Source organism: Equus przewalskii, chromosome 19, assembly GCF_037783145.1.
Source record: "Equus przewalskii isolate Varuska chromosome 19, EquPr2, whole genome shotgun sequence".
NCBI lineage: Eukaryota > Metazoa > Chordata > Mammalia > Perissodactyla > Equidae > Equus > Equus przewalskii.
In genome coordinates, this window is record NC_091849.1 from 23610280 (window position 1) to 23634950 (window position 24671).

Sequence of the window (24671 nt, forward strand, 5' to 3'; positions counted from 1 at the left end):
ACCTCTTCTATAGCCCCATGGTGGGTCATGTTTCACAGGTGCAGATGGTGCCATAAGCCACTGGTTATCAAACTTTCAAATCCTGGACCCAGAGAAGAAATACATTTTATATTGATTTTGAGAAGCACCCCCCTACACACACACGTATGTGCACACATACGCACGTCCTGCATGTACACCATGTGCACACTGATGTCTCTGAAACAAGAGTTTCCTAAAACAATGCTTATGGTTTCTACTTGCAATGCACTTGATCTTTTTTCCACTTTCAGTTCAGTTAGGCTTTTTTATGAACATGCTTGTTAAACTCTACTGAATTGATTTAAGCCCCACCAATGGGCTACAGCCCTGTAAATTATGTGCATACCTGGATTCCTTGATATAATCACTCCAAATCTTCTTTTGTCCTTCTATCCCTATTTCTTATCTCTGAATTTAGTGAAGACTCTCTCTCTATCCGATTATTTACGTAACAATATTAAATCTAAATCCATCCCCCCACCATATGCAAAGTGGAAGAATATTTCATAAATCTACTCTAAGAGTAGGAAAGAAGATGTGTACTTTTTTCATTTGATGAAAATGATAATATAACAAAAGGGGAAGAATAAGGAAGTGACATTGTGCCTCCTTTGGTTGAGAAGATGAGGATATAAGGCCAGGAAACATTGGCTGGCAAATTGAAATGGTATTGGTTGGGCTGGGACCGTAGCAGTAGAATTTCGATAAAAGATAAGTGGAGCTTAGTTCCTGCTCCCACTCTGCCAGATGGCCAGTTGTTAGCTATTATTATCATTATACTTATCCAAGGATGTTTATTGGACTCCTTTATGTGCCAGGTCTTGTTCTGAGTATGTCACATACGTTATCTTAGTAGGTGATATTGTCCCCATGTTTTTACAGAGGAGGAGACTGGAGCATGGAAAGGCTAAGTAACCCGCCCAAGTTCACACAGCTAGTCATGAGTGGTCTAATGGGAATTCATACCCAGGCTCTCTGCCTCTAGAGCCAGCGTTCTTTGTCGCTAAGCCATAACTGTCATTTGTCTTTCCTTTCAAGTAATTCTCTGTGGTCTTTGTTGGGTGCCATGCCCCTGGCATGTTGGGTTCTCCCCCCTGGATTTTGGCTCTTGAGAGGGGTCATGTGAATGAAAAGATTGGAGTCCATTCACTCCATAGGGCGAGCCAGGAGGGACTCCCCACTAGTTTTTGCTTCTCATACATGAGGAGTTGATTTGTTCTTTGGTTTCTGTCCCTCTTGAGCTCTAGTTTTTATTTATTTTTTTTTATTTTTATGAGAGCTGCTCATTTCCTTTAAATAAATTTGTTTGTGCTTAAGATTCTGTTGCTTGAAACAAAGAGTGTTCCTTAATGAAGGCATATAAATTGTTTAACCCTTCCTGGTCTTTTTTCTCATTTGTAAAATAAAGGAATTGGGTACATCTATGTCCAGATCCTTCTTAGCTGTGTGATTTTTAGCTAGAGTTGGGTTCTAGTGACTTGAGACTGGCTGGCCCTGTGTTTGAAGCAGGAGAAACTTTGTTAATTAATTGGGCTAATATGACATTTAGATTCATTTTGTATGTTTTCTGTACTCCTTGCATGACTATGACTCTACTGTTGGTGGATTCATTTAAAACATAAATATGACAGTGATGGCTAGAAGAGGTCCCGTCCCAAGCATGCCACATGCAGACCCGTGGGACCCCTGCTCACCAGTCACCACAGGCTGAGAGGTCTGGGCAGAAACTCTGTCACACATGAGTGCCTTAACGTGAAATCTTCCTGGACTACGTGGGACTGGAGCTATGTATTGGACTCATCTTTACTTTTAATCTAAGAGGTGGCCCCATTCTAGGGATTATGGTCATGCCATCATTCTATCTTTAAAAATATGTCATATAATAGAATTGATGTGGCAGATTCCAGAATTTTTTGTCAGCTGGTGCTTTGAGAAGAAGATCTGATATGTAGTGACATTAAGAAGAATTGATGTTGTTTTGAAGTGGCCACGTATTCCTCTGTGGGGAAAATTAGATATGTTTGTTTTCGTTCATGCTTTGATAATGCCTTACAACTTGCAATAATGGGACTGCAGAAAGAATGAAGCAATTGTGTCTGACAAGCTGTATGTAAACATTTCATTTCTGCATAATGGCCTAAATAACCAGGTGAAAAGAAGTGGATTTGCACAGGTGGTAGAGTACAAAGACTTCCCCTGAAACTAGACATCTGAAGAGAAAACCGAACTCCACTGGCTTCCTTGCCCCCTATTGAGGGAGCATCTGTCATTCCAGGGAGCGGGGACCCAAGAAGGAATTAATTGCTCTCAGCAAGTGTTTCCTGGGGGCTTGCCATTGCCAGCAGTCCACACAAACCAAAGAGTAGCAGAATCCTAGAACTGGGAGAATCCCTCAGTGGGCCTAAATCATGGACCCAGAGTATAGGAAGGTAGCTTAAGACCTGTTCCAACCCCCTTTTTTTAAGTTTGGGCAAATTTAGGCCCACAGAGATAGTAACTTGTTCAGAGTTAGGTCACTCGGCTAGCTTGAGGCCAAACCCAGGCTGAATCTAGATAACTCTCTTCCTAGCTTAATACTATTGTGGACACTTATAATTTTATTATAATATTGAAATATAAATCGTAATATAAAACACTGTGTAGCTCTTTCCATGCACCAACACTCTTCTAAAGCACTTTACATGTGTTAACTCATTTAACCCTCATGACTCCATGTGGTATAGGTAGGATTATTGTTCCCATTTTACAGAAGAGGGAACTGAGCCACAGAGAAGGTTAAGTGGTTTGCCCCAAGTCACACAGATAGTAAATAGTGAAGCTTGAGTTGAAACCCAGGCAGCCTGATCCCAGAATTTGTCCTCTAAACCAGTAGGCCAGAGGTTGGCAAACTTTTTCTGGAGAGGACCAGATAGCAAATATTTGAGGCTTTGTGAGCCATAAAAATCTCTGTTGCATGTCCTCAACTCTGTCTTTGTTGTGTGAAGGCAGGGACGATAAACAAATGGGCGTGGCCGTGTCCCAATAAAACTTTATTTATAAAGATAGACGGGGCTGGATTTGACCCACAGGCTGTAGTTTTCAGATCCTGCACTAGCCCATGCTCCCTCACCAGGGCACACCTATTAATGACAGTAGGAGAGATGCTTGAGAAGTATAGTAATCCAGGTTTATAAGGGATTTGGGGCCAGAAATTGCACTAAAATGATGCATTGTTTTGTATTCTTTTTCAGTGAAGCGTCCTCCTGCTTTGGCCAGAGAGGGTGATGGTCGTCATAGCTGTGTACAGTGTGATGTTATGAGGCTCAGAGCCAAGGAGAGACTTATTTTTCCTCCCTCAGCTTTCTAGATGACCTTGCACAAGTCCCTTAGCATCTGTCACTCATAACTCCCACAATGGTGATAATGGTCCTCGCCACCTGCCTCTCTCCCTCCCTGAAGTGTGTGTCTTGGATTAATGAGAATGTTGTCCCTGATGCACTTGGAGCTGGGAGTTTGGAAGAGGGGAAAGCATTAAGTGGCATTCATCATTCATTTAGCTTGCAGATCTGAGAGCACTTTTGGGGTATAAGACCATTATGTTGTGTGTTTGCCGTGTAGAGCCCAATTTTAAAGGAAAGACATTCTTGGTAATCTGCATGAGAGAACGTGGCTTTAGGGGACATGAATTTATGGATTGCCTGCGCAGTGGTAGGCTTTAGGCGGTGGAGCTATTAAGAGGGTGAAACAGGGTGTGCAAGGAGAGGGTTCCATAGCCGACCTCATTATATCTCATCTCCATAAGAAAATTTAGGCTTCTCTGCTAAGCTGTGAGTCTTAGCAGTAGGGAAGATTTTTATAAATGTTTCCAAGTGAAATGTTGAAGTTAAAAGTTGAACTGAGAAGCCTCAGAGGGAACCAGGCTGGTGCTTGCATCTCAATGAAAAGGAGAGCAAATTCATTATAGAGGTTGAAAATGTGGTTTGCATGCTAAGACCCTTGTGGAAGAATGGGCCTCCCGGAGGAGGTGGGAGGGAAGTTATAGCTTCCCCTTTGTGATTAAGGTTCCTTGGCTAAGCATATATACTCCTTCTGACGCCCACCCCTGCTCCTTTCTTAACTTTGCAAGCAAATTCTTCTCCTTCAAGGTCAAAACTCTATATTGAACCGAAAATTTCAGCCTAGGAGATGTCTCAGAATCTTTGTGGGTTTGTTGTTTGTTTTGTTCTGTTGACAAAAACTATTATTTAAAAATCCAATAGGTGTAACTACTTAATCTTACTTTGGGAATCTAAATTTAAGATGCTGTCACATCCATTATAATGATATAAGAGCTAGTATTTGGCAAAGACCTTCTACGGGCTTGGCTAGGGTTTTATTTACATTTGTATCTTACTTAAAACAACAGTATTTGTCTTGCAGGGGAATCTTCTTGTTTTACGGTTGAGCAAACTGAGGCATAGAGAAGTTAAGTATCGCTGTCAGGGTTCAACAGCTAGAAAGTGGCAGAGCCAGAATCTGAATCTGTCTTCCTGACTCCAGAGTCCAAGCAAGTAGGGTGACCCAGAGTCCCAGTTTCTGGGAGGCAGGATTCTCAGTGCTAAAACTGGAAATGTTCTAGGCAAACGGGAAGGTTTGGTCACCTGGCAAGCAAAATGCTGGCTATCCCTGACACCAAGGTAGAACTCATCACCTGGAAGCACTTTCTGATAAATCAGAATTTTCCTGTGCGATTTTTCCCTTCACCTCCTAGAAGCCATACCTGTGCCCTGTTAAGACTTCCATGGCCACAAATCTTGGAGCCCAGAGGGAAAGCTGGGAGACTGAGTTCTTTGGGATTCTCAGCATGAACATCGCCCATTTATTGGCTCTATTTGCATTGATAGAGCAAGAGGCACAATTCTTGGAATGGTAGCAGTTGTAGTTTTTCACTTTGGCTTCAAAATATGGCTACAACGTTGTGCTCGCAAGTGGGCATAGTCTTGGGAAAGGCTGGGTCGGCTTTGGAGGATTTCACCTGGTCAACCGCATCTGCTTCCAGACTTTCTCAGAGTGGCCCTTGTGTCTCTGGGGACCCTAGCTGACCACCAGAAATGGGGACCTGCCAGCACAGAACTTCTTCCTTTAAAGCCTGGCCTCCCTCATGGATATGTCTCTTTCCAAACATTATTTTGGTCTGTGTCCAGCTGCCAAAGGACACTGTGTACTTACACTGCCTTTAAAATATTTTTAAAGAAAGGGAGTTGGCATGCACAGCCACAGATTGTGAGCCCTGTTGGTGCCAGAGTGAAGGCAGAAGTGATCATTAGAACATCACATTCTACATATGGTCAAGAGATTGCTCTTAACCCAAAAGGTGAATCCATGTGAACATTCTGGAGTTTTTTCCTTTCTTTTTAAAAAATGTACTGACCCAGTCAGTACCCTGTCAGTGGCCCCTAAAACTCCCTGTGATGACTGTTGAGAAGAGGGCAGGTCAAGAGAAGGTAGGCAGGTCATCTGATGGCTCAGTGCTTGTGGGAGACCTTATTCCTAAAGCGCGCCACTTGTAAAAGGATGGAAACGCCAGCCGGCGCCTTGTGCTAGTGATGCTGCCTCATGACAGTTGTTTGGGTGCCTGTTTTGAGATTAGTTTTTAAGACTTATTAATTAACTTCACAGAGGGGACCTTGTAATCACTTAATTACCGATGTGCTCATTGTATAATAATGTCAAAAGGTGTCCTGTCATTTTTATTTCATGTTTTGTTCAAGTTTCTCTGTGACCGTTACAAATGAAATATTCTTCCAGGATGCTGTATTTCTTTTGTGATTGGTGTCTGTTGCTTTGCAATAGGCATAAATATGACACAAGCTCTCAAGTGATTAGCATAGAGAAAGCCCTGGGAAATGGAGGGCAGCGTGAAGTCAGGGGAGGGTGCCAGAGGAGGGAAGAGAGAATGAGAAGATGATGTGAGGTGTGGTGGGGATAGTGACCCTACAGCAGAGAGAAGGGGTTAGAGGGGAGGGTGGGTAAGCAAGCGAGGAGAGACACAGATAGACCAAGAGATATACATAGAGAATCGGGTAGACAGATATAAAACAGAGGGACAGAGACAGAGAGACAGACAGACCAGTAGGGACTGGTCCTTTTTCTTATGACACCCAAACATCCCTCATCCTATTTCTTTGCTTCTTTCTGGCTTTAAAGTTCTATGCCTCATCTATACTTGCATGTGTGCAGACAACTGAGGTAGCTGGTTCTTGGATAGGCGAGATTTTAGAGCCAGTGTAAGTAATTAGGAGCTGAGTCTCTGGAGCTAAACCATTTGGATTCGAATCCCAGCTCTACCATCTGCTTGCTGGGTGACCTGGGCAAATTATGCAATCTCTCTGTGCCTCAGTTTCTTTTTCTTAAAATGGGGATAATAACAGTGTCTACCCCATAGGATGCTGTGAGGATTAAAGGAGATAATCAAGGTAGCCAACACGTATTGGCTATCATTACTGCTATGCTTGCAAAGTGATCCTGGATGTTGTGGGACCAATTCTCCTTTGAAGGAATGTTCACAGAGCTAAATATATTTTTCTGAATACTGAAGAGGCTACATGTTCCCATCTGGGGCTTTTGGCATTGAACCTTATTGCTAATCAGAGGAGAGAGTGAAAATATCATAGACTGGGACTAAAGAGTTGCATCTTCTAGCACCGACTGTGGCATGAACCAGCTGTGAGATGATGAGTTTCTCTGGACCTGCACTCAGATTGTAAACTAAGGGGGGTTTAAAAAAGTCTTTGACCAGGTGATCTGAGTCCTTTCTGGCATGTGAGTTTTATGATTTGGCTATTATTTCACCTCTATGCAGAGGTTTTGTAGACTTAAGATTCTTGAAGAGGTTGGGGATTAATCACACAAGGACCCCTGGAAGAGCGAAATGTGTGTGAGGGAAAAATGATGAGTAGAGGAGTCTGGCTTCCTATAGCTTTGCTTCTGCTCATGGCTGTGAGCATTGTTTTCTTCTTTCTTTTCCTGTTCCCCTGGAGGAGGAGCTGTGTTTGAAAGAGGGTATCACATCCTGGTGCTGGACTGAACTTGAAGACTCAAGATGTGCTGAGGAGCAAGGGCTTTTTCATCCTTGAAGATAAGTCCTGATGTTGTAATTCAGTCACTGGTAACCTGTGCCCCAGACCTAAGCAAGTGACACCGCAGGCCACACCTGCCTCTGGCACCCTTTTTTCTCCCTTTTTATTACTGTCAGGCCACTTCTGACTGTTTGACACTCACTATTGAACCCTGTGTGTCTCATGCAACAAAATTACCTCTTGCTCTTCTCCTCCCCGAAAGTAACCAAACTCTACTTCCCTGAGTACTGCTGTCTTAGTCAAGGACTGGCTAGTGCACATGACTGAAGAGTTTAACTCTCCAGGGCATGCTGGCCTTTGAAAAGAGAATCCTATAAACTGTTGGAATGTTGAGGAAGATGCTGTTTGAACTGGGAGCTTTGTGGGTCCCTTCCCAGTCACAGCCCTAAGTGGGCTGTTTCTGCCTACCCAATCCTAACTGATCTGCCAGGGAGTAGAGTACCAGGAGGCAGGAGTGGGTAGGAACATGTGAATGTAGCCTAGTGGTGAAGAGCATAGGTTTTGGAGTTAAGGAAGGTGGTTTTGAATCCTGCTTCTGCCTTTGTTGATTGTGTGACCTTGAGTAAGTTACATCACTGAGCCTCAGTTTATTCATCTGTAAAATGGGAGTAATAATGATATAGAATATGGTTGTTGTGAAGATTAAATGTCAGTGTATTCAAAGATGTTCACCCATTTATGGCACATAGGGAATGCCTGATTAATAGTAGTGCCTACTCAGGGTGGCTTCATGGGCATGTGACCTGTACAGTTGCGCAGGGCACCACTCTCAGAAGGGCCCTGCACTTGGGTTAATGCTTTTTGTCACTGTCTTAAAATTCTCAATAATTTTGGAGTTAGGGCCCTGCAAATTATATACCAGCCCTGCTACTACTGGGCTGCATTTGACCTGCACTCACACATCTGGCCCCACTTCTTACATGTCCCTGTCCTTTTTATTGCTTGTTGCTTTCCTCCGTCTCCCAAGGGCCTCGGTAAAAAGAAAGGATGATTCCTTAGGGAAAAGAACTGTGGTTCATAGCGTACGGAATATTCAAATATAGATCTCTTCTGTTGCCTAAACTTTTAGAAGACGCTTATTAATGGTCTCTTAGAGCATGTCTCCTCTAAAATCAAGTACTGATACCAGGTAAAGTGGATGCTGTGATTGAAGGCAGTTGGGTGGAAGGTCTTGAAATGCGCTCTTCCTTCCCCACCTTGCTCATTATCAGACTCTCCCAGCCAGTGTCGGGCCACCACACTTAGTCATCTGTCTCAGAAATAGTCCTGACTTGAGTTATTCCTAATAGTGCTGACCTATGATTATTCAAAGAAGAGTATTATAGAAAATACACTGTTTCCGTTTGGAGGTGGGAGACTAGAGACAGGCACAGACATGACCGTTGATTCACCTTCTGTGCACGGATTAGCAGTTTGGGCCCTGGCTTGAATCTGGGTAAATCCTATAACAATTTGGGCCTCAGTCTCCCTGACTATGATTTCTTAGGGTTTGGTCAAATGTAGCATTCTTAGACCAGCACGTAAGCATTGTTTGCTAAATATCAATTTAGTGACAAGGAAGTTCTTTGGAAAATGAAAAAGGCAATTCTCCCATCAGAACTTGATAAGTGTTGCTCTCCTTTCTTTATTGCAAAGGCCCATGAGGCTGCCTAGACCTCCAAGTTGCAGAGTGTCACATTTAGACATTGAGGGTTGTGGACATGGGAATCCCTGCTCTGGGTTTGAACTAGGAATTCAAACTATTTCCATCCGCTTTGTAGTCACAATGGTCCCTGATGGGCAAGAGAGTGCCTATAGGCATATGGAAACCCATAGGCTATAGACGTGTGTTCTTAGCTGAGTACTGCAATTGAAACTTCCCTAAATGTTCTCTCTAGGACTGAAGGAGGCATAACTGAGAAGCAAAGTTGGGAACAACTTCTTGGAAAAATAGCCTCTTTTGCTACCTATGCATTATGTAAATATTATCAGTTATGCCTATGTGTATAGAGAATGGACAGCAAGAGGGCAAATGTGAGTAGGGTTGTAATTTGGAAAGTACAAATGACCACTTGGCTTTTTCATTGTTTGCTGTTGATGTAGTGGGGCTCATGACTATATATAAGATATCTGTATTTTAATATCAGAGAGATCTGTCTTGCTTACTCAGCAGAAGTAATCTGTTGGTCCTTTGAGCTGCTGACTGATAGATCATCTTGAGATTTTACAGATGATTTGTTCATATGGTCCTTCATACAGAGACTCTTAGAGTAAAACTAATTCTTCAGGGCCAAGAAGCTGCCCTTGTTCTCTTGTTCTTCTTATGCGACAGGAACCAAGCCACGTGACCTCCCAAGTCTTCAATGTCAGTAAAGTTCTGTGGGTAACACCAAAACCCATGAGCTCCACTTTTTGGTACTTATACTGATGTTGCTTCTTCTGACTTACAGGTGCTTACATCATGCCGAGCCTTCCTTGTAACAGCACGAATCCCCACGAAGGTAAGTGTTGTGAGGTTTTTCCTTCCAAGACGGACCACACACCCACACACTCACATAGTCGAACACAACACACACTCACTACTCAATTAAGTAGACTTATGATTTAGGCTAATGTGTCCAGAGTTCTCTTAGCATGCCCATGTTTTCCTTCCTTCTCCCCAGAAAACACATTGTGATGACGGACATTTTTTACTTCCAAGAAAAGTGGTAAAGCATTTTGTGCTCTATATCCCTGAGGCTTGTGGAGTCCATTCATTTTTCTCTCTCAGCTGGGGCACGGTTTACACTTTCTTCAAGTCTAGTTCTTATTTCCTTTGGTCCAGTAATGACAGATTTTTCTAAGACTTTGACATGTGGGAAATAACCTTCATAACTCTAAAGAGAGTGCCTTACCTATAACACACCTCAGCTGTTCTCCAGGTATTCTGGTGTTGCCTATAAAAATAACAGTACCACATTGTTCATTAAAAGATCTATTAAACATTTTTCATAAGAAGTCCTTCATTGTATGGTGCAAATTAAAATTTGAACTAATAGGTCATGAATTAGGCATAATAATTGCTTTATTTTCTTTATGGTAACAAAGAGGTGTTGACCAATTTTATAGGATATAGACTAAAGGGTAGCAAGAAATTGGGAGTTTTTTTTTCTAAAAAGATGATGATAGCTACATTTATTGAGTGCTGTTTTAAAAAATAAGATTTACTCCTTAAAAGAAACTTATGAAAACCATGATGTAGGTCCCATTGTCATTCTCATCTTGAGAAAACCAAGGCACAGAGAGGAGGTTCAGTAACTTGCCCAAGGTCCAACTTCCACTAGTAGGTGCTGGATGTGTGATTCGCATCAGAGGATGAGAGCAGGGACTGCAAAGCCCCTGCTTAACTACACCATCATTACTAGAATTTAATTAGTTATCTACTAAGTATATTTTGAGTACATTATCTCACTTAATTCTCACAGAAGCCTTGTAGGTGAGCTATTAGAAAATAGCTCAAAGAATGCAAAGTTGACTTAGCCAAGGATTCATAAGCAATGAATGGGAGAAAGAAAAATTAGGCTCACTATAGGCCACTCTTTGCTACTTTCTCCTGAGCTGAACTGCCTCACCTGCCCCACAGACCCAGGAAAATGGGTAAGCTTTGAAAGATGCTTTTAGCCTTGCAACGCTATGCTGTTTGGGCTGCAGTGTTATGTTATTTGCTCATTTTCTTAGTCGTTTCTTGCTTCTTAAAATTCAACATTTAGCTCCTGTTTCATGAATACTGCTTGTGTGTTAGACACGGTGCTGTAATGAAATGGACCTTTTAGGACTTGGAATCTAATAATTTGTGTGATTTGCTGAACTTTGCAAAGATACAACCCACTGTTTGCTAGTCAAAGGCTCAGGGTACCTGCTGCCTTTTTTCTTTCTGATCATATGAATGGTAAATATTATAAAGTTTCTCTGAAGAATGAGACTGTTGGTCCCAGTCCTTCTTGATAATATAAAGTGAGCCTGTATGTTTACAATGTATTATCAATGAAATTTATTATTACGTAAATGATGTTGGGCTAAATTGCCTATATATTAAAATACCTGAAGGCAGGATTTAAGGAAGTGAATTAACCATTATCCCACTGGTGAAAAATTAATTGCAGACGGAAATTTTATGGGCTTGAGAAAATAGTCAAGCAGCCTATTGAGTAGAAGGCTCCTGAATCATATGTTTAGCCTAATTAAAAATGCTATGATGACGCAGAAGGTGTGTTACCTCTTGGGAAGTCACCTGCCTCCTTTCTGCTGGCTGAGCCTATATTGCCCCTCCTAGCTCTGCCCCTGAGCGAAGGCCCAGCTTAATCCCATGGTCTATGTACTGTTTCACATCAGTGTGGCTAGGGTAGTTTGGACATTGGTTCTAATTTCTGATATTGTCAGCATCACAGATCAAGAAAGGCAGATTTTCTTCCAAAGTAATCTGTATGCATGCTTCCCCCATAGAGAAGGCTGGTTTTCATGTGCCACAGTACACCTTGGCTGAGAAGCAAAACCAGTATCAATGACATTGATTTTCTAGAGAAATAATTATATTCAGAACAACAGTGTACGCCAGGCACTGACTAGGGCATAGGTTTCTTCTCTTTGGGGGCTGATTAATTAAGCATTTTTTCTTTTGTCTTTTTATTGTTAAATGTCCTACGTATACAGCCAAATGCACAAAATAGAAATGTACATCTTATTGATTAATCACGAAGCAAATACCTCTGCAGTCATACCCAGAAGAAGAAATAGAGCTCTGCTATCTCACCAGAAGGCCCCTGCTCTGCTTTGGGTGGTGGAGGTGGGGCATTGTCAGATCAGGGAAGGGTCTGCAGAGAAGCTGAGTTGAAGGATCACCCAATATCAACCAGGCAGATGAAGGGACTTCCACTGCTCAAAGCTTTCACAGTATGAAAGTGCATTTAGGGAGCTGCGGTGTGGGTCAAAGATTGTGGAGGAAGCTGTGGTTGGAGGGCAGTTGTGGCATGAATTGCTGCCTGTGGGATCGTGGGAGTTACTGAAGGACAGTCACATAATCACATTTAGATTTGCCCTGTTGCCTGTAGGTTGGGGACTCTTGCTAGGAGGTAGAGGTGGGGTGAGTGAGAGAGTGGTGGAAAAGCTATTGATAGTCTGGCTAATTCCTTCCTGGTATCTAACCAATCACTAATAAGTGTGGTTGTGTCTTAAAAATGTCCTCGGGTCTTCATGCAGCCTACATGTTTTTCAGCTCCCTAACTAGCTTCCTGCCTCCACCTGCCCAGTGACATTCTTTTTTTTTTTTTTAAAGATTGGCACCTGAGCTAACATCTGTTGCCAGTCTTTTGTCTTTTTCTTCTCCCTAAAGCTCCCCAGTACATAGCTGTATACATTAGTTGTAGGTCCTTCTAGTTGTATGATATGGGATGCTGCCTCAGCATGGCCTGATGAGTGGTGCCAGGTCCGCGCCCAGGATCCTAACTGGTGAAATCCTGGGCCGCCAAAGCTGGAGAGTGCGAACTTAATCACTTGGCCACGGGGCCGGCCCCCAGTGACATTCTTTTTTGTTTTTTTTCTTTGTTTCTCTTTGGTGAGGAAGATTGTCCCTGAGCTAATATCTGTTCCAGTCTTCTTCTATTTTGTATGTGGGGTGCCATCACAGGTGCATAGGTCCATGCCCAGGATCTGAACCCACGAAGCCTGGGCCCCCAAAGCAGAATGCTTGAACTTGACCACTATGCCACTGGGCCGGCCCTGTGATATTCTTTAAACTCTCTTTGGGGTGGGCTGGAGTCTGTGGAGGGTCAATTGGGGGGATTGAGAGCAAAGGGCTATTAACAATAGCCCTGGATGAGATTAGGGAGAATGATTTGAACCTTTCTGTGTTGTCTGTCAATGTGTCTTAGAGTACCTCCCCCTCACCATTAATAATAACTGGGACTCCGAAGAATCACAGACTCAGCCTGTCCTTGCTTATTGATTTCTGATACTGCAGGGTCTACTTCTATTTTCTGTCTTGTTCTACTTCTTTTAATGCCTCTATGCCTTTGCAAATTCATTTTCTTCTGCTTAGATTTCCCTTCCACCCCTTCTCTGCTTGACAAACTTGAAGTCATTCTTCAGGGCTTAGATGAAATGTCACACTGTTTTCCTGGTTTTCTGGCACTTCGTGTCTCCCAGTGACAGTCCTCAGGTCTAGTATCAGCATCTTAATTGACCTCCAACTAACCTCACTCAGTCAAATTGACCAAAGTGATCCATGCCGTCCCTGATGATGCTGACTGAAGTCAGCTGCATTTTCATAGCTGCTAGGATGTGAGAGAGTGTATCTGTTCACACCTGCTCCTACCAGTTGAATGAGATGCCCAGTGAGGGTCAGTGGTTTGTTCCCAAACTTATACGTGGAGTTATAATTACAATAGTAAATTTGTTTAATTAAAGATAATTCACATATCAATAAAATATGCCTTCAAATGGAGACAATGTCTATGAAATATTGAACGTTGATGAAGTGAATTACTTAAAAAAAATTTCTGTCAAGGCAATTAAACTGGTAAAGGCTGAAGGGTTGTGGAGGGTAGTAATCTAGAAAATTATTGAACTGGAAGTTGCATGTTCTGCATTTATGGGTGTAGTCCATAGAGGAAATGCCATTGGAGGGCCAGCCAATGGGTTTAACTCAAAGAAGAAACTTTGGCACTATATCAAAGGCTAGCAAATGAAAATATGTTTATAAGCTTTAATTTGAAATGAGTGAAAGCAGAAATGTATACTTTTTAGGAAAATAATTCCCTGCTCTAAATGACTTATCAAAACCCAACCAGGTATAGATGTTGATGATCCTAGGTAAGAAGACTTCTACTCTAATTGAATGTTTAAAATGTGCCTCCAATGCTGCATTTAACTCTTGGATGACAAGATAAATGCCTCGTTCCTCTTTCTGTTTCCAATTGTGGCACTTAGTAGGCCTTCCATAAATGTCTGTTGGTTAACTAAGTGAATAATGAAAGAATGAATTAATCTGTCTACCTCCAGTCCTCATCACCATACTTCAAGTTATTTGACGGAGATTCGGGGTTCTCTGTTTTGACATTTATCCTACCAAATGTGTGATGGTGCAACATGCCACCAGGGAGCAGAACTAAGGTTCTGCGGGTTTGTTTCTGGATGGGTTCTTTCCCCGTTACGTTTCTAGTTTTAAGGTGAGAGGGTAAAATAAACTAATCCACTCAGTCCTCCATTGTCTCTAGTCCTATGCCCTGTGACTGTTGGCTGTAGTCAGATGAAAGGCTGCAAAACTGGGAGAGAGATTACTGGCTGTTGTCCAGGAAAAATAGGCAAAGAGCCTGATGAGGAAGATGTTTTGAAGAAAAAGAAATGCTGAACACAGGAGAAGAGAGGAAGGGGCACTCATTATTTAAATAGAAGGAAGTAAATCATCATTTATTCACGTGCAGAGAGAGTAGACTTTTATTTAACTATGTGTGTTTCATTTAAGCATGATTTAAAATTCCTAAATATTTTTCTAAATCTATTTAAAATATGATTTTTTTCTGAAAGACAGTGGAAGGAATGATGACTCCAGTAAGTGGTCAGAGTGTAACCCAAAGAGGTAAAAGTTTAGAAAGAAGGGAAAACCAACATTGGCTTTATCCTGATGTGACTTTCAGAAGGAAAATTTTGAAATAAAAGAGAAAAAAGTATATTTAGATGGCTCACTTCATGCATTCATTTCTCAATGAACAATACTGGACTAGAAGTACAAAAACTTTCCACTGGGTTTGTCCCTGGATGAAGTTTAAAAAGTCAGACACGTGGCTTCCTTTCAACCCTTTAGGAAAGTGACTAATCATTTTTCTGAAATATGATAAATCAAGGTTATATCTTATTCACTGAATGGAGATGTTAAACAAGCCTGCCCTCAGAAGATGCCCAATTTCTTGTTTGCTCTTGGACTGTTTCTAATTGAAGCATGTTTACTCTGAATTAGATGTGTTAAAACCCTTATTACAGGTCTTTATTTCCCCCTCCTTCCTCACTTGCAGCTCGACTTAACCTTCAGCTACCTGGAGATTCACGGCGTCATCTGCAGCAAGCCAGCTCAGGTGAGTGTGAGCAACAGAAACCTGTTTGTCGTAACTACAAGATCGTAACCTTTCTTGAGTTTCTGAAACCACGAAACGTCTTCTATTTGTCTTGACCATTTAAAGTTTATTGAGACAATGTATAAAAACAAGATTAGGGAAAATGAAAGTTTCCAAGAGAGAGACTGAACAGATGCTGTGCGGGCAGGGCTTGGGAATTTGTTCTGATAAGGAAAACCCATTCTCCATAACTCAGTTTGAAAAGAACAATTAGCTGTATGTTAGCTGGCAATGTAAATGTGAGAGTACTGTTCCTTAGAGATTTTGTACAACAAGTTTTAGCGCTAAAATTTCATAGTTATTATACAGGACTATATAAGGTCTTTCTGGGAATATAGTGATAAATGAATTTTTTTGGTGTTAATAAAATATAAACTTTAAAAAACAGCTTTATTGGGCTGTCAGTAACATGCCGTAAACTAAAATGTAAAGTTTGATAAGTTTTGACATATGTATACCCGTGAAACCATTACCGCAATCAAGATACTGAATATATCATCCCCCCAGAGTTTCCTCGTACACCTTAGTGAACACTGCCTCCTGCCCCACCTCCTCATCTGTAGTCGTCTCCAGGCATCTGCTCTCTGTCACTGTAGATTAGTTTGCATTTTCTAAAATTTTATGTGAATGGAATTGTAGAGTGCGTGTACTCTTTATTGTCTGCTTTCAGTCAGTGTAATTATTTTGAGATTGATTAATTTTGTTGCATGTCTCAATAGTTTATTCCTTGTTATTGCTAAGTAGTGTTCCGTTGTTTGGTTATATCACAATTTGTTTATCCATTCCCCTGGTGATTTCCAGTTTTTGGCTGTGACAAGCAAAGCTGCGATAAACATTTATGGACAAATCTTTAATTGGATGTAGGCTTTCATTTTCTATAGGTAAATATCTAGGAGTGGAATGGCTTAATTGTATGGTAGGAATATCTTGAACTTTTTAAGAAGCTGCTAAATTTTTCCCAAAGTGGTTGTGCCATTTTATACCGCCACCAGCAGTGTATGGGAGTTTCACTTCCTCCACATCCTCTCCAATACTGATATGGTCAGTGTTTTTAATTTTAGCCGTTCTAATAAATACGTAGCTCTCTCATTGTAGTTTTAATTTGCATTTCTCTAATGACTAAAGATACTGAGCATCTTTTTATCTGCTTATTTGCCATCATATATCTTCTTTGTTCAAATATTGGTTCACATCTTTTGCTGTTTTTTAAATTGAGTTGTTCGCTTTATTACTGTTTTAAGAGTTCTTTATATATTCTGAATATAGATCTTTTATCAGACATGTGATTTATACATATTTTCTCTGAGGCTTGTCTTTTCATTTTCTTTACAGTGCTTTTCAAAGAGCAGGAGTTTTAAATTTTGATGAAGTGTAATTTATCAATATTTTCTTTTTTGCATTGTGCTGGTGTCATGCTTAAGCCAAGGTCATAGAATATTCTATGTGTTCTAGAAGTTTTATAGCTTTAGGTTATACATTGTATGTCCATGATCCATTTTGAGATAATTTTTTTTTTTTTTTGCTGAGAAAGATTTGCCCTGAACTAACATCTGTGGCAGTCTTCCTCCATTCTTTTGTATGTGGGACACCACCAAAGCATGTCTGGTGAGTGGAGTAGGTTTGTGCCTGGGATCTGAAACCATGAACCCCGGCTGCCAAAGGGGAGCACGCGGAACTTTAACCACTCGGCCATGGGGCTGGACCCTTTTTTGAGGTAATTTTTGTATATAAAGCAATGTATGCATCCATGTTATTTTTTTTTGTTTTTGTGTGTGTATGGTATATCCACTTGTTTCGGTACCATTTGTTTGAAAGACTATTATTTCCCCACTGAACTGGCTTTCCCTTTTGTTGAAGATCAATTATTCATGTAAATATTGGTCTGTTTTTGGACTCTGAATCCCATCCCTTTGGTCTGCACTACCACACTGTCTTGGTTACTGTAGCTTTATAGTAAGTCTTGAAGTCAGAAAGTGTTAGTTCCTCCACCTTTATTCTTTTTCAAGGTTGTTTTAGTGGTTCTAAGTCCTTTGCAATTCCATATGAATTTTAGACTCAGCTCAATTTCTATAAAAAAGAGAAACTGTTGAGATTTTTATTGGGGTTATATTGAAGCTATAAATCAATTTGGGGGGAATTGGCATCTTAACAATATGGAGTCCCTCACCCAAGAATACCATATATTTCTCCATGTATATAGGTCTTCTTTAATTTCTCTTAGTGGTATTTTGTTGTAGCTTTCAATGTACATCTTTTGTCAGATTTATTCCTAAATATTTCATATTTTTTGATGGTATTCTAAATGGTATTGTTTTAAATTTCCATTTTCACTTGTTTCTTGTGGGTATATAGAAATATAATGGATTTTTGCATATTGATCTTGTATCCTCCCACCTTGCTGTATTCACCTATTAATTCTTGTAGCTTCTTTTTATAGATTCCATTATTTTCTGCATAGATGATTGTGTCGCTTGTGAATAAAGACAATTTTTACTTCTTCCTTTTTCAATATTGATATCTTTAATTCCTTTTTCTTGCCTTATTGCTGTTGAAAGACAATCCTCATGGGTCTCTCACGCCCCTACACATGTTGCTGGGTATACCAAGAATTCAGTGCTGTGACTACTCCTTATCCCGGCTGCCTCTCAGGGTTATGTTTGTAGTGAGCAGCCTGTGGGATGATGGACTGTTTCCCTTCTGAACAAAGAGTAGGCTTGCTTACTGTTTAGTATGAGAACAGTAGACTACTCAAGCTCAGTGGTTCCTTTCCTGTAAGCAACCCACTGTGTGTGAAGGCATCTATCTGAGCCCTCTGTGTTACCCTGTGGGACTTTGTGCGTAAGGGGGAAATCATTGCAAACAGATGGTCATACTCTTTGCTGTGCCATGAATAATAAAGTCCTGTGCCTCTGACCCAGGATTCTCCTGTCTTCTACTAGTGTTCATGAAACAGCAACAGGCTAACTTATTGGCTTGTAAGTAGGGTGGAATCAAATCTCAGCCCCTGATCCCTTGTGCTCACTAATACCTCCAGTACAGTGCTGAATAGAAGTGGTAAGAGTGGATGTTCTTGTTTTATTCCCAATCTTAGAGGGAAAGCATCATTCTTTTTCCATTAAGTGTGATGTTAGCTGGAGGTTTTTCATAGATGCCCTTTATCTGATTGAGGAAGTTCTCTTCCCTTCCTAGTTTGGTGACAGTTTTTGTCAGAAGTTAATGTTGTATTTTGTTAAATGATTTTTCTCTGTTTATTGAGATTATTCTGTGGTTTTCTTTTTAGGTTTTTTTAATATGGTGAATTATATTGTTTGATTTTCAAATATTAAATCAACCTTTCATTCCTGGGATTAACCCTACTTGGTCATCGTGTATTATCCATTTTATATATTGTTGAATTCCATTTGCGAAGAATCTTTGCATCTGTGTTAATGAGAGTTATTAGCTGTAGTTTTCTCTTTTTTTAATGTTTTTGCCTGCTTTCTATCCTGGGCTCATAGAATGAGTTGGGAAGTAATCACTCCTCTTGAATCTTTTAGAAAAATTTATGTAGAGTTGGTATCAATTCTTCTTTAAATGTTTGGTTGAATTTACCAGTGAAGTCATCTGGGCCTAGAGTTTTCTCTTTGGGAAGGTTTTTAACTACAAATTCTAAGTCTTTAATAGAGAGAGACACATTCATATGCTTCTTGAGTGAGCTTTGGTAGTTTCTTTTAAGAAATTTATCTGTTTTATCTCTGTTGTCAAATTTATTGATATAACATTATTCATAGTATCTACTTGTTCTCCTTTAAATGTCTGTAGAATATCATTCTTGATACTGATAATTTGATTTTCCTCTCCTTTCTGTGCACCCCCCCCCCATATTAGTCTGGTTAGAGCTTTAGAGGTTTATCAATTCTCTTGATCTTCCCAAATAACTTGGCTTCATTGATTTTCTCTATTGATTTCATTGATTTTGTTTTCTGTTTCATTGGTTATTACTCTGATCTTCTTTATTTCCTTCCTTCTACTTTATGTTTTAGTTTTTAAAACTATAAAGAAATGTATGCGTGCATGCACGCATGTGTAGGGGGTTTGTTGATAACGTTCCTAAAAGAAATTGTCAAAATTGTCACTTTACATTGATAGAGATTACATATAAATCTTTGGAACTTTTCCATAGTTCATCTTAGAGCAACATTATCCTATGTGTTTATCATTCTTCAGAAACTGGAGTTTGGAAGAAAAATTATAGTACCATATGTTTGCCCATTTGGGCAAACATATGCAGGAGTGAATAATCACTCATGAATGATGACATAACTGGGGCCTTCTTGATGATCTTAATTCAGGAATGTTCATGTCTATGATTTGGAGCTTGGGATGGGAGTAGAAGGGCACTATTGAAATGTTAATGCCAAGGTTATATTCAAAATATGATTTGACTGTGGTATTTAATTATGAGAAAGAGTGTTGATACAGCAAGACTAATTTTCCCACGTGGCTGCCGGAACTGGTCTTGTCACACTCTGTAGTCACGTCCCCTTCAGTGTGTCCGGCACTCACAAGCACTAGGTCTAAGGCAGTCCGCCTCAGTCCCATGGTGCTGTTCTGTCATCGTTAAGTGCCACAAGAATAGCTCTACAACATTACTTCAGTTTAACTTTCTCCCATAATATGGACCTTGGAGGTGAAATTAGAGTGAAACAATGGTACTGCTTCCACCAAGGGGCTAGCGATTCAGACACTGGCAGTACTAGTCACTTAGTAGTATCAAAATTTGATGTTTCAGAATTGCTTGTGGTGCTTTTAAAAAATACTGGTAGCTTCAGCAGTACCCCTCTCCCTGTCACATCCCCGCCTGCACACACACACATGATGATTAGGATTCAATATGTCTGGGGTGGGCATTTGATTCTCTTGTGTTCCAAAGGTTGAGAATTAGTAACCTATGTAACCTCAGGACCCTTGATGTCTCTCATTTGATTTTCTCTTCTCTAAAATCATAAAGACAATAGTGACTGCCTGTGGCACTCACAATCTAGCTTTGATTAGGACATTCTTTTCTAATGTTCTCTTGGATTGTTTAACTTTTTTGTCATTGCTATTTTTATCATCATTTAATTAGAGCTTAGAAATTCAGATAAAAAGTCTGGGACAAAGACATTTCATTGGGGATGAGTGAGAGTAAGTGACTGTGTTATTGAGTTAGTGAAATGTGGCTTTCACTATCGCTATTTTCCTCCTCCTTGAGGAAATGTGGGAGACCTCTATCTGATTTTACAAATCTCATTTCCATAACATTTCTGGTGGTCAAGTTCTGTTGCCTTTATGGTTAGTAAATTGAGGCCAACAGTTATATAGCTTTATAGTTATAGAATTTTTGGAACATTTCTTCTACAACTGAAACACCTGCTATGACTTTTTTTAATTGTAGGGTTAGTTATTCGCTATGTCATAGAATGATTTTGGTAAACCACCCATGACTGTTTCTGTTAGAGGAAAGAGAAACACTTCACAAATCTGTTGGCTGGGGTTAGTAAAAAATGCTTCTCTTAAAGTTCAGTCAGATTGTTCTACCTTAAAAAAGGAAGTGAGGTGGGGTCAGAAACTTGAATTTTAAATAAGATGCTATGGTTCATATCTCTGATGATTATTTTAAATGTATATGGGAGGTCAAGGATTATGTCCTGTGAGGTGTCTAAGCAAAAAGTATTTCAAACATTCTGTTTTTCCCCAGCTGAAATAGGAGGGAAAGGTGTTGGAGAGGGGTTCTTTTTCCCGATGAAATGGTTTATTGTGTTACTCTCATCTCTGACACTTTGTTGCAATCTTTACATTATGCAAAGGTGGTGCCATATCACGCAGGACTATGTGAGTGCTTTCATGTAAGGCTGAATTTGAAGACTTCATTTCTTCCCCCACCTGTCACCTCTTTTTCTTCCCTGTCACTCTATTCAATGCTGTGCAATTAAGGATGATTAGGTGTTAAGATTAAGTGGAATTAGAATGAGCAAATTACTAATTACTCGTGCCCAAACTGTGAACTGAATAGATACTCTAGATGTGAAGAAAGCAGAAATACCCTTTAGTGGAGAATATACTTACCCGTGGTGGGAAGGTTGGGGGTGGGGTGTGGAACACAGACACAATGGCTGCATCCCAAAAAATATCTGGCTTTTTATAAAACATGCATATGCACAGACATGTGCCTCTGAAATATCTGAGCTGAACTGCACAAAGAGCTTTAGTCTTACTTAAGACACCTCATTGGGGCCGGCCCCATAGCTGAGTGGTTAAGTTTGTGCATTCCGCTTTGGTGGCCCAGGGTTTTGCTGGTTTGGATCTTGGGCAGAGACATGGCACCACTCATCAAGCCATGTGGAGGTGGCGTCCCACATAGCACAACCAGAAGGACCTACAGCTAGAATATACAACTATGTACGGGGGGGTGGGGCGCTTTGGGGAGAAGAAGAAAAGAAAAAGATTGGCAACAGTTGTTAGCTCAGGTGCCAATCTAAAAAAAAAAGAGAAAAAAGTCATTGAGATATCCTGGAATAGATCAGTAGACACCTCCAGGTACAATAATGCTTGCTGCCTTTTTGGGGGAAAATATCTCTTGGACCAGCTTCTGGAAGACCAATGCAGTCTTTGCCTAGAGAAGTTCAGATGCTCTATCATGAATTTCTTGAGGAACATGCTGAAGAAAATTAGGATTTAAAGTATATTTTTATATATGGATCCAACTACCTGGCACAGAGGTGGTACATATTAAATACCTGTTAACAGATTTCTCAGGGGCGCTTATGGAAAAGTAACCTTTTAAGGACTCAAATTACTTAAGTCTTTTTCTTTGATCTCATCATTTTGACAAATAAATTGCATAACTTTTCCTTTTAACATAAACACTTTGAAAGACAGATGATTATTATTATTTTTAATTTAGCTAATTTCAGGACAACTTAAAACAAGTCTAAAACTGTTTCCTTAATCCAGTCAGTTAATTGCACATTAACTGCGGTGTTCCCCCATCATATTTTGTACAAATTAAGTAGCAACAGGAAGTAAAAGTATAAGGATGTTTTGATGCAGTGATAATCCAAAGGGATTGCATTTTACATCCTGGATTTCCAAGATAATGGTATTTTTTCCTGAAAATGATTGAAGTTGATTCTTTTTGTTTGCAATGTGTCCATAATCCACCTATTGTCCCTTTTGTGACCTGCTCTTTTTTTCCAGGTTGATTTGTATTTATTTATAGGACTAGCTATAGGACCTCAGTGCCAACATTTTTGGCGTAAGTTGTGGACATCTCCGGGAGTTAATTATAGGAATGAGTCTTTGCCTAGCCCTGAACATTGATTCCTTTATTGCCTTCATATAATCCTTTCCAAATACCCTCTTCTTAGAAAAGTTGAAACTGTTATAACCATTTGATTTTTCTTTTGTTATCAGGTAAAAGGTTTTAGCATTTCATTTGAACATCTCATAAGGTGTTTTCTTTTAAAACTTTTTTTTTTTTAAGAAAAGTGACTATCAGATTGTCCATAGATCCTCATTGAAGGAGATTTCTTGCTTACACTAGGTAATGGCATATGACAGGCTTTGTAAGACCACATCTCAAGATAAAATCTTGGTAAAAGGGTAGGTCATGTACGAATGTAGAAATTCAGTCTCCAGCACATGGGGGATCTGTTTGAATCTGCAATTTGGCCCTTAGAAACACTTGGCTTCACTTTCTGGATATTTCTGGCACCCTTTCCACTCACTTCCCAAACAGTTGTTTGAGTCTTAAAACTAAGCGTTAGTTTAAGGAAGTGCTTCTCAAAAAGCTGGTATTGTATCAGTGTGGGTATATAGTTTACGTTATTTAGAGTTAAAAATTCAAGGAATTGGACTCATTATTAAGTATTAAGCAGTGTCCAACCCGCTTCTTGCAGATGATTGTAGAAACTGAGAAGTGCAGCATCTCCATGAAGATGGCGTCGCCCGAGGACGTGAGTGAAGTTCTGGCTCACATCGGCACCTGCCTGCGGAAGATCTTTCCTGGCCTCTCTCCCGTGTGAGTTTTCCTGGGGAAGGGTGAGGAGAGCAGAGCGCTCCTTCTTCCTCAAAACGGCCAGTGAGAACGGGCCTTCCTCTTGCCCTTTCACTTCTTCTCTCATACTTCCTTCTCTTAAACATTAAATACCAAAACCCTAACTCAAACCTTTGTGTTGTGTCTCTGAGCCTTTCTATAGGGCTGCGCCTTATGCTTTACTTTAAAGAGCTTGAGTGATGAAGTGATTTGGCAATCCTTTCACCTCCACTCATGAGACGGAAACAGAATCCTGTTTAATGTAACTTGAGATTTACCCTACTGTGAATTTCACTCACAACTATTAGCAGAATGCCGGGGGCCGAATGCTTTGTATAAAGGTATTGAGCATAGTATTAATAAAAAGTGAGAGTGCTCTATTTTTCTTTTTTCTCCTTGTTTTTTTGGTAAGAGGAAACTTAAAAAAAAAAAAAGCTAAAAAAATTAGCCTCTTTCACTTTCCTCTTAGTTTTCTGAAAAACACATCAGGGGTTTTAGTAAATTTTGTCTGTACATGCCCACATTTTCTTGTTAAACATTTTTCATCAGGATTATGTGCTTGGGTAACCGAGTTTGTACTTAGGGACTGTGGGGGTTGTTGGAAAGGGGGAATTTGATTGGCTGAGGTGAAAAGGCAGAGAGACCCTTATGTTAGAAATCTCCCTAAAACAATGGTTCGTAGTCAGAATACCTTCCTGATGGAAGGAGATAATACACAGGTGGTGGGAAATCCCTCTCCCATTGCTTTCTCTGCAGGCTGAGGTGGCTGTGAAGCCTCATGTAGACATGTCTAAGGTGGTTGGCTGTGCGCATTTCTGGGTGGGGGCTGGAGGGGAATTTTGGGGACTGTTGCCCTTCGTGGAATATGACCCTACAGGGATCTGCTTGTAAATAAAGAGGCAAAGTGACAGGAAAACCTGGCCTCTCGTCCTTCCAACCTTTTGGGTGACTGAAAGTGGCTCAGTGGGCATAGGAGCTTCCTTTCACTCTCTTTTGCTTTCAGAGAACTGCTTGGTTCTTTTCACGCTGGGTTGTTCTCTCTTTTCTTCACTTCATGCACCAGAATGGAGGCACTGGCCTTGTGGTTTCTGTTGTTCACCTAGGGCTTAAGCCTCCTTATGCTCTTCTGAGTATCTGGGTAGCTGGTTGCCGAGGGAGCTAAGTGTCCCCTGGCCTCATTCCAGTGGAGTGGAGGGGGCGAGCTGGGGCTGCCCTCTGACTCCTGCCTGGCTAGAAGTTCCAGGTAGGAGATATCTTACAGGCAAGCTCTTGCTGTCCTCTGGTCACATACACGGTTGTGTGTGTAGAGGAGAAGTGTGGACTGACACGGGGTGATGGGTGGTGGGATGAGGTGAGGAGTCAATCAGTAGTGGC

General features: G+C 40.6%; 1 protein-coding gene across 25 annotated transcripts in view; it reads left to right on the forward strand.

Annotated features, from left to right (window-relative positions):
• The window catches only part of CARMIL1 (capping protein regulator and myosin 1 linker 1), a 312501-nt gene that overhangs the window by 109946 nt on the left and 177884 nt on the right, over positions 1-24671 (forward strand). For 20 of the 25 annotated variants that reach the window (XR_011529654.1, XR_011529655.1, XM_070584187.1 and 17 more), the window contains 3 exons: positions 9548-9598; positions 15143-15202; positions 23161-23282. Coding sequence is in view for 23 of the 25 variants with exons in the window: in XM_070584187.1 (XP_070440288.1) it covers positions 9548-9598; positions 15143-15202; positions 23161-23282 (233 nt within the window). In the remaining 2 variants the exon portion in view is untranslated. Of the gene's footprint in view, positions 1-9547; positions 9599-15142; positions 15203-22960; positions 23069-23139; positions 23283-24671 lie in introns of those variants that run through there. The other 5 variants (XM_070584195.1, XM_070584197.1, XM_070584207.1 and 2 more) reach the window with 2 other exon arrangements.